General features: G+C 46.5%; 1 protein-coding gene across 1 annotated transcript in view; it reads left to right on the top strand.

Moving 5' to 3' along the window:
- BAIAP2L1 (BAI1-associated protein 2-like 1) overlaps positions 1-8,824 on the top strand; it is a gene marked incomplete at its 5' end in the record, with an annotated part of 25,035 nt that extends 16,211 nt beyond the window's left edge. The window contains 2 exons of the mRNA XM_015413067.1: positions 7,139-7,179; positions 8,672-8,824. Of these exons, the coding sequence (XP_015268553.1) occupies positions 7,139-7,179; positions 8,672-8,747 (117 nt within the window). The remainder of the gene's footprint in view (positions 1-7,138; positions 7,180-8,671) is intronic.
- Positions 8,825-9,564: the final 740 nt, after the last annotated feature.

Raw genomic sequence — 9,564 nt, 5'->3', positions numbered from 1 at the left:
AGGCCACCCCCCCCCCTCAGGCCCCACTGGACTGTTTTGGATTGTTAGCTATTTGGCGGGGGGGGGGAACGTGCAGATCTGTCCTCACAAAGGAGGGAGAGCTTGTACCTGAATAAAACTTGGTCTTGAAGATGCCACTGGACTGCTTTGGACCAGGCAGCCGGGGGGAGCGCTGCAACTTACCTGGCTGCTTCTTGCTCTGACTGAGGGCTGCTGGGAGCAGGGGGTGGGGCTTGTTGCATGTGCCCACCCCCTGGGCTCTTTACTGCCGGAGCTCCGCTCCTGTACGCTCCTGCAGGAAATGACCCCTGAGAAGAGCCCTGCTGTATCAGACCAGTGGTCCATCTAGTCCAGCATCCTCCCTCACACATTGGCCAAGCAGGTACTCTGGCCCTCTTTAATGGTTTCAAACACTTTTCCTAAAAGTTTCTTTGAAGCAAAAGTCTATCAGCTGTATACGCGTCCTTAAACTACTTGTGGGTTTTAATAGAGTCTAATTCCACAGTAAAGCATTCTGTTCATTTTCTGATGCACAGTCTTCTGTGACATTGCCCAACAGAGTTCTCGATTTGTTGCCGCACCTGAATTAAACAGAGAACATAGAAGGACAGAATTAAATATTTAGTTACAACGGGGACTTTAATTAGCATTCCAGGTGTCAGGTGTTTCTACTGCAGAATGGACTAGATAAGCAGAATGCACACTGTTAACTGGTCTAGCCGGTAAAATCTCACCGGTAAAATCATGCTAAATAAACACCTCTCAAAAAGTCCCAAAACTAAAGCCCCAAAGCCTGAAGCTTCTCATAGGTGTTCCATGGCAGTATGGACGTTTTATAGTTAACGATTAAAAATATGATAAAAAATGCGTTAAGGAGGCCACAATTTCTGTAACGAAAGGCTTCGGAGCGTGAATTCAAGGGGGTTTCCTAACAATATTGTACACGTTCAAGACTCTATTGTCCCAGATCACTATTTGAGAATAAAAGACAATGATTCATTAGAAGTATAGTTCCAAGGGGTTTTCCAAAACACACTGTAATGAAGTTAGACCTATCTTGTACCTCGTTCTGCTTCTGAGCCGGGAAATCTACCTGCGAGTTTTACAAGAGGCAAACACTGTTTCTGGGCTAGAGCTTCTGTTTGAAAGGGACATTGTCTGCCTTTCTCTGGGCTGGCAGCAGGTGACCCAGCCCAGGACCCAGTGTCGACCCCTGCTTCTGGTGGAGGAAGGACTAGGGAGAGGACCTTTTTTATCCATGGAGAGCCAATCTCTGATGTCTGGAGATCAGTTGTAATTCTGCAAGATCCCCAGGCTTCACCCAGAGTCAATACTATGCAGCTTTGAGAATGACTTTTTGCAGTGTATATTTATTTGTTACTAGATTCACCCAGAGTTTGGCAACCTGACCCTTGAACCATTTAATACCTCCTGTAGGGCACGATCCGCCTGGAAGTTCTCCACAGAAAGGGATCTGTGCAAGACCACTGTCGTGTTCTGGGGGTGTTCCCATTGATTTCAGGGGGAACTTGCTCAAGAGAACACGAAGTCCAGAAGGAGAGGGGTTTGTTTTTTTAAAAAACATCTGCTCAGTTTTTTTTAAGACTGATAACTATTGACACAAACTCGGAAGACCTTAAGGGTTCCAGGTATCATCATATGAAAATCTTATTAACATGACAAGCCTCATTTAATACCTCCTGTAGGGCACGATCCGCCTGGAAGTTCTCCACGGAAAGGGATCTGTGCAAGACCACTGTCGTGTTCTGGGGGTGTTCCCATTGATTTCAGGGGGAACTTGTTCAAGAGAACATGGAGTCCAGAAGGAGAGGAGTTTGTTTGTTTTTTAAAGTCTGCTCAGTTTTTTTAAGACTGATAAATATTGACGCAAACTCGGAAGACCTTAAGGGTTCCAGGTATCATCATATGAAAATCTTATTAACATGACAAGCCTCTTACATTTGGGCCTGTGAAAGGGCAGCGCCTGTAGACTTCTATATTTGCTCCACAAAAGTAGTTCTTCATTTTTAAAAAAATGCACATTTTTGACTGATGAAGTTGCCTAAAGATGTTGAGGCTGTTTTTTTTTTAAAGATCAGAGTCAGTCATATAGCTGGGGTGACAGGGCACATTCACAGCAAAGGGCTTTGGAAGAAGAAGGTAACAGTGGTTGACTCAGCCTCCCTTCTGCTATCATCCTCTGCAGTTCTAGCAGCAATGACAAGTTCCAGTAAAGGTTTCTGCTACTTCACCTCCTGCCAAATTAAAACGGGGTGAAGGCTGGCCCTCAGAAGGAAGAACCCCCTCTGTCGTTCAGACTTCCCCGAACGGTACAATCGTGTCCTCTGCCTAATGAGACTGTAGCTGAGCACAGGCATTTTACTGGGCAACAGGAGTTCTCACCCAGTGCAGAAGCCGGCGGGTGCCTCTCCCTTCCACAGTCTCCCCCCCCTGCCCCCATATATATGTGTATGATGTGCAACTAGAGTACACAGGTGTTCTACACAATGCCCTGATTCTGTGCAGTCTCACCACACATATACACACACACACCCCTTTGTTGAGGTTGCGTATCGTAGCTTTGCTACGAATGCCCACCTCACGTACTGTGGCACATGCACGGTCAAGAGAAGGGGTGCATTCCAGTGACTCCACCATGCAGAGTCAGTTGCCACATGTGTATCTCAGCCGGGCTTAAAATATTGGGTGACATTATCACAGTGATAACCTTATTCCGAGCTGTTGTAGGTTTCCCACGACAAAAGGCTACGGTTTTTAAAAGGTTTATGACAGCATTATTTCCTAGAAGAAAGCTTTTATGTTCTAGGTTTGTGGCACCAAGCCATTTTCAAAACAATCACGTTGTCATCGGCAGCTATATTTTCCTCTGCTTTGTGGATTCAGTTTTTTAAAAACCCAAAAAAACCCAAATGGGCCCTAACCCCTTGTATAGCGTCAGAATTATATATTGATCCATTTAGTCTGCGGCCAACTGGTGCGACCTATTAGACCAACATGTCCCTTTGACCATAATTGTGGAAGTAATCGTTTTCAGGATTTACGACCCTGGCCGGAAGGTGCTGAGCAAAGCAGGCACAAGAAGTTCTTTGTGGTGCAGAGCGCCACTTGAACGTCATGAAGACTGTATTTCATCCAGTTTAATTTATCCTGCTCAATTCCAGAGAATTGAGTTCTAGGTTTAGAGAACGGTTTTAGGTAGCTCTGACTGGCGCCTCGTTACGAAAGTCACCCCAACTTCTGTTGTCGTTAACTTGGGCATGGACTGGGCACTTGCCGCCCTTGTGAGGACAGAGGATTTATAATCGTCCGGAAACAGGAGCCAGCTGTCTTGAGAGTTAAAAAATGGTGACAGTTTTAACCAAAATGGGCCGACTTTAGAACTATGATGCTGGTGGGGCGGGAGATTGTCTCTACAAAGCAGGACGCTCACGGAGTCCTGAATTCTGAAACTGTATCTCTCTGTGTGCATATATGGGCCAGAAAGTCTGCAAGTTTTCACATTGCACAAAGTTGTTCATCAGGCAAGACGGAAAGAAAGTGAGTGCGAATGGGTGTCAGAAAGACTCTAGTTCAGGGGTCCCCAACAAGGTGCCCATGGGCTACATGGCACCCGCAGACACCTTTCCTGGTGGCTACCAAGTGTTTTTAGAAAGTGGGCAGGGCCAGGTGAGGCTTTCACCCAGCAAAGTTTCTGATTGGCCACTGGAGATTTAATTGGCTCAGAGGTTGACGCTGAACTGCAGACCGGAAGGTCGGTAGTTCAGCAGTTCGAGACCCGAGTGCCTCCTGACAGAGTGAGCTCCCGTCTCTGGTCCCAGCTCCTGCCCACCTTGCAGTTTGAAAGCAAGAAACTGCAAGTAAATAGGTACCGCTTCAGTGGGAAGGTAACAGTGTTCCGTGCGCCTCGGCGTCTAGTCATACCGGCCACATGACCACAGAAACGTCTTCGGACAGCACTGGCTCTTCGGCTTGGAAACGGAGATGAGCACCGCAACCCTAGAGTCAGATTCAACTGGCTTTCGAGCAAGGGAAAAAACTTTACCTTTACTATAGATTTTTTTAAAACGTTGCTCGGACAGTGAGCTGCTCCCACAGTGCAAGGCTTTTTACCGTGTGATTGAAGGTGAGCTGCGGCAGCCATTTTTGTGGCTGGCTCCACCTCATTGTTGTGGCTGCGCCCACCACGCTGTGTCAGAATTACAAAGGTGCCCACAGGCTCAGAAAGGTTGGAGACACCTGCCCTTGTTTTTTGCGCAAGCTTGTGTCCATGTGAAAGATCCCCAGAGCTGAAATTCAGTCACCAGGGAAACAGGACGGACTGACTCAAAAGCCATTGGTTCGTTGCTTGGTAGGCTCTGTAGCTTTATGAGTTTGGCACAGAATCGGGCCCACATGGCAGTTCTTGACGGGGAGGGGCCATGGCTCAGCGGGAGAGCCTCTGCTCGGCATGCAGAAGGTCCCGGGTTCAAAGACATTTCCGTGGTTATGTGGCTGGGGGAAAGAGCGTTGTGATGTATGACAACACGAAACGTTCAGTGATTCCTGTTTCAATAAGCTGATGCTTTTCCCATGTGGTTAGATTCTCTTGGTTTATATGTGTGGTTTCTGTGCCATCAAATTGCCTTCGACTCAGTTTTTCCTGCACTGGAAATAACAAGCTACTGTACTTGCAATAAATCCTACAGTGCTGATTTTTATACACAGTTGATGTAGTCTCGTTTACACACTATAGAGAGTAATAAAATGAAATCCACACTTTTGTGTGTTTGTGGGTACAGGAGAAGATACGAAAAGCCACAGTCGCTCCTTCACTACTCCTGCAGTGGAGGGGAAATATATACATTTGTGGCCTTACAGTGCCACCTCCTGGGCATGGAGAGTTGCTGCAGTTAGCTGGGGGGGCAAAGGTGAAGCATGAATTTGGCAGGGCAAAAAGATAACTTGCTCTTTGAAGGAATGTTTTGCATTTCCATCATATAGTGGAAAAAGTGACCTGGCGGAACAGAAGGCTAATTAATCTGTATCTATCCACCGTTCTGTTTTGCATAGCTGTAACTATGGCTGGGGGGGGGTTCTTCTTTTAAAAAGGTTTCCAGGCTCCAACCACTACTAAACAAACCTTGATAACAATCCATCTGAATACATAACAGGAGACACCTGCCCTTGTTCTTTGCGCAAGCTTGTGTCCATGTGAAAGATCCCCAGAGCTGGAATTCAGTCACCAGGGAAACAGGACTGACTCAAAAGCCATTGGTTCGTTGCTTGGTAGGCTCTGTAGCTTTATGAGTTTGGCACAGAATCTGGCCCACATGGCAGTTCTTGAAGGGGAGGGGCCATGGCTCAGCGGGAGAGCCTCTGCTCAGCATGCGGAAGGTCCCGGAAGGTCCCGGGTTCAAAGACATTTCCGTGGTTATGTGGCTGGGGGAAAGAGCGTTGTGATGTATGACAACATGAAACGTTCAGTGATTCCTGTTTCAATTAGCTGATGCTTTTCCCATGTGGTTAGATTCTCTTGGTTTATATGTGTGGTTTCTGTGCCATCAAATTGCCTTCGACTCAGTTTTTCCTGCACTGGAAATAACAAGCTACTGTACTTCCAATAAATCCTACAGTGCTGATTTTTATACACAGTTGATGTAGTCTCGTTTTCACACTATAGAGAGTAATAAAATGAAATCCACACTTTTGTGTGTTTGTGGGTACAGGAGAAGATACGAAAAGCCAGTCGCTCCTTCACTATTCCTGCAGTGGAGGGGAAATATATACATTTGTGGCCTTACAGTGCCACCTCCTGGGCATGGAGAGTTGCTGCAGTTAGCTGGGGGGGGGCAAAGGCTAAGCATGAATTTGGCAGGGCGAAAAGATAACTTGCTCTTTGAAGGACTGTTTGCATTTCCATCATATAGTGGGAAACGTGACCTGGCGGAACAGAAGGCTAATTAATCTGTATCCATCCACCGTTCTGTTTTGCATAGCTGTAACTATGGCTGGGGGGGGGAGTCTTCTTTAAAAAAGGTTTCCAGGCTCCAACCACTACTAAACAAACCTTTCCGCAAGCGTTGTGGTTTTAAACAAGACCTGTGGGTGAGAGATTTTTACAGAGGCCTGGCACAGCCCACTCTGACGAGGGTTGTCAGGCTGCCCCTGGCCATTGGCGGGGGATGGGGGGCCAGGGTAGGGCTTGCCAGATCCAGGCTGGGAAACTCCTGGAGATTTGGGGATGGAGCCTGGGGAGGACAGGGACCTCCTCAGTGGGGTACGATGCCATAGGCCAAAGCCACCATTTTCTCCAGGGGAACTAATCTCTAGTCTGGAGATGAGCTAGAATTCCAGGGGATCCCCAGGTCCTACCTGGAGCCTGGAATCCCTAATATAGACTCCGTCCTCTAACCCACTGGATCCCAAAGTGGGCGCTGGAACGATCCAGGTGGGCTGAAATGATCCAGGTGCACATCCACAAACTGCATCTTTTTGTCCACTTCCTGAAGGTAGATTTCCAGGGGAGTGCTGAGCAATGCTCCCTCTAAGCTGTGGAGTCTTGTGAGCAAAAATTATACTTTGTGAGCAATGGGCATTAGAGTTGTGAGCAGTGGCTCCAGAGTGAACTAATTTATGCAGGAGCCAAATGGCTCACTCACAACTTTAATGCCGGTAGCTCACAAAGTAGAATTTTTGCTTACAAGACTCCACAGCTTAGAGGGAACATTGTGAGCAAGCGATTTGTCTACTGCATAAATTAGTTTGCTCTGGAGCCCTCCTTCCTGAGCTAAGACAAAAATGTGTGAGTTGGGGGCTAAAAAACTGTGAGCGAGCTCACACTAACTCAGCTTAGAGGGAACACTGGCGTGGAGTAAATTTTTTTTCTGAAAAGGGGGGCGGTAGGCCAAATAATTTTGGGAACCTCTGCTCTAACCCCTAGCCCTTCCCATCTTCTTTGCCTAGTGTAATTCCTACTAGCGTTCATATAGAAATGGTAGCAGCAGGGAGGATGCGTACCCTTCGGTAGGAAATTATCCTTGCAGATATTGGTATACTGTGTGAGTCTCACAGAACTGCTACCAGCTTATTGTACTAAAGTGGATAATCATGGCTTTTCTTTCTTTTCATTTCCCCCCAGAAGCCTGACATGAATGGGATTGTAAAACCACCTTTCCTAAGGTAGGCTCTTCAATTTCCCGACATTGTTGACAAATATGAACTGGCTGGCAAGTGGAGGGGTGGTGGGAGATGGCCATTTTAATTTTTTTTTAATCCCCATTGGCTCTCAGGCGTCATTGAAATGACCCCTTTCTGACATTTCTGGAAGCGGATTGGAACGAACCAGGCCGTGGATGGGCCTGCGGGCACCTTTGGGATTCTGACACGGTGCGGTCGGCGCAGCCACAAAACGACTGCCTCAAAAGAAATGCTGCAGGAGGCGGAGCCAGCCACAAAGTGGTGGCCTCGGTATACCTTCACACAGGGAAGATCCTTGAGCTGTGGTGGCAGCTGCTGCCAAAGCAGTCTCTTCAAAAACCTGCATGCCCAATCAGAAGCCCTGCTGAGCAAAAAACCCACCTGACCCCGCCCACTTTCTAAGAACACTTGGCAGTTGCCAAGAAAGGTGTCAGCAGGTGGCATGGTGCCCTTGGGCGCCACGTTGGGGACCCCCGGTCGAGGCGGCCAGATTTGTTGTTGGAACCGAGGGACTGACAATACAATACACAGCAAAGCGGAATAGTTCACAGTGCAACCAATCAGTCAGTTTCACCCACCACACACACACACGGCTAGATTCTCAGTAGTGAGACATCATAATTTTGCCCTGGCTTTTATGTAAACCACTAAGAATTTTGCGGTGGGTGGGGGGAGGGGGAATGCTGAGACATGATTGGGAAAAACTAAGCACACAGCACCTGGGGTACATTAAATGCAATGCGCTGGGATCCAGGAAGGTTGCTCCCTCGTTCTATATAAACAATCCCTCCATTCAACCCTTTGACCTATGAGAAAATGCCATTATGTAGTACTGTGCAATTTTGCTTTTGATGCTTCAAATGAGCATTTACCCAAAAAGGAGCATGTTAGAAATGTAAAGATTAGGTCATCTGTTTTACTTGCAGTGTGTAAGAATCTCTCTCAAGCTAGTTGGAAAGTTTTTTCCCCAGGCTTCAGACTCGGTGCTCAAGCATTTAAGGCTGGCAATGCCCATTAAAACTGGATTCTCTGAAAGGCTCATGAGCAGTGTTCCCTCTAAGTCAAGTTAGTGTGAGCTAGCTCACAGTTTTTTAGCCTCCGCCTCACAGGTTTTTGTCATAGCTCAGGAAGGAGGGCTCCGGAGCAAACTAATCGATGCAGTAGCCAAATCACTCGCTCACAACTTTAACGCCAGTAGCTCACAAAGGAGAATTTTTGCTCACAAGACTCCACAGCTTAGAGGGGAGCATTGCTCATGAGATGATACCGTATTCAAGCAGACTTTATGGCCTTCCGGGGGAACGTGAGCCTTTCAACATTCACCCTGGCCCTCCGTGATAACGAAGGGCTTTGCCGAGGCCATGCAAAGTATTTACTAATGCTGACTGCATAATTCAAATAATAATAATAATCATAGCGTTGCTGCTGGCATCTTCACACCAAGTCACGTCGTAATTGCTGTCCTTTATTGCAGCGGAGAAAATCCCTTTGCCACCGTGAAACTCCGACCAACAGTAACAAACGATCGATCGGCACCAATTCTTCGATGAGCAACATGACACTAATTGTTTTTTACCTCCACCCACCCACCTTTGCGAATGCCATTTTCAGCAATATGATTTTTCAGAGCCTGTCTTTAAAAGTTTTTTTAAAAAACATTATTTAAGTGTAATTACCATGTATGGTTAGCAAAAAAAAAAAGTTGCAACCGACTGTTCAGACTTGCAAAAAAAACAATTTATTATTTTTTTTGCTTCCTTATATCCGCTAAAAATTGCCTTGGGTTAAGCTTTTTTTACGGCGTACCTTGGGGAGGAAGATAGAATCGCGAGAATACGGGGAAGCTTCAGTAACCGTCATTACCACCACAATTAATCCTTGGGAGAAAAAAAATATTCCTGTGTGCCTGTCATACGGTTAATTCTATGGGTAAGGTCTAATTACTTGAGTCGGCTCGTCCTGTTTACTTAGACGTGTGACTCTGCTTAACCTGATTATTATTATTTTTCTTAAACGGAGAAGCCAGCTAAGGATTGCCTTAATGATTCAGCAATAGAATGCTGTGTAAAATAATAGCATTTCATATCCGGTTAAGTCGTTACACCTGTTAGCCATCGGTACAGAGGTCTTAGGATGCAATAAGAATAAAATATTTATCTTCCGAATATTCACAGCCGTACAATATTCTTCCAAAACTGTCTTCTGAGAGTCAATGTGGTGTAGTTGTCCACTTGTGGGATCGGGCGGGGTATAAATTGAATGAATAAATAAATAAAATAGTTGCTAGAGGGCAGCAGGGATGCCACCCTCCAGGTGGGACCCGGGGATCCCCCAGAATTACAGCTCACCTCCAGACTACAGAGATCG

This window comes from Gekko japonicus, unplaced genomic scaffold (assembly GCF_001447785.1).
Source record: "Gekko japonicus isolate JY-2015 unplaced genomic scaffold, Gekko_japonicus_V1.1 scaffold2745, whole genome shotgun sequence".
In the NCBI taxonomy this organism is placed as follows: Eukaryota; Metazoa; Chordata; class Lepidosauria; order Squamata; family Gekkonidae; genus Gekko; species Gekko japonicus.
This window is presented reverse-complemented; position numbering and strand designations above follow the sequence as displayed.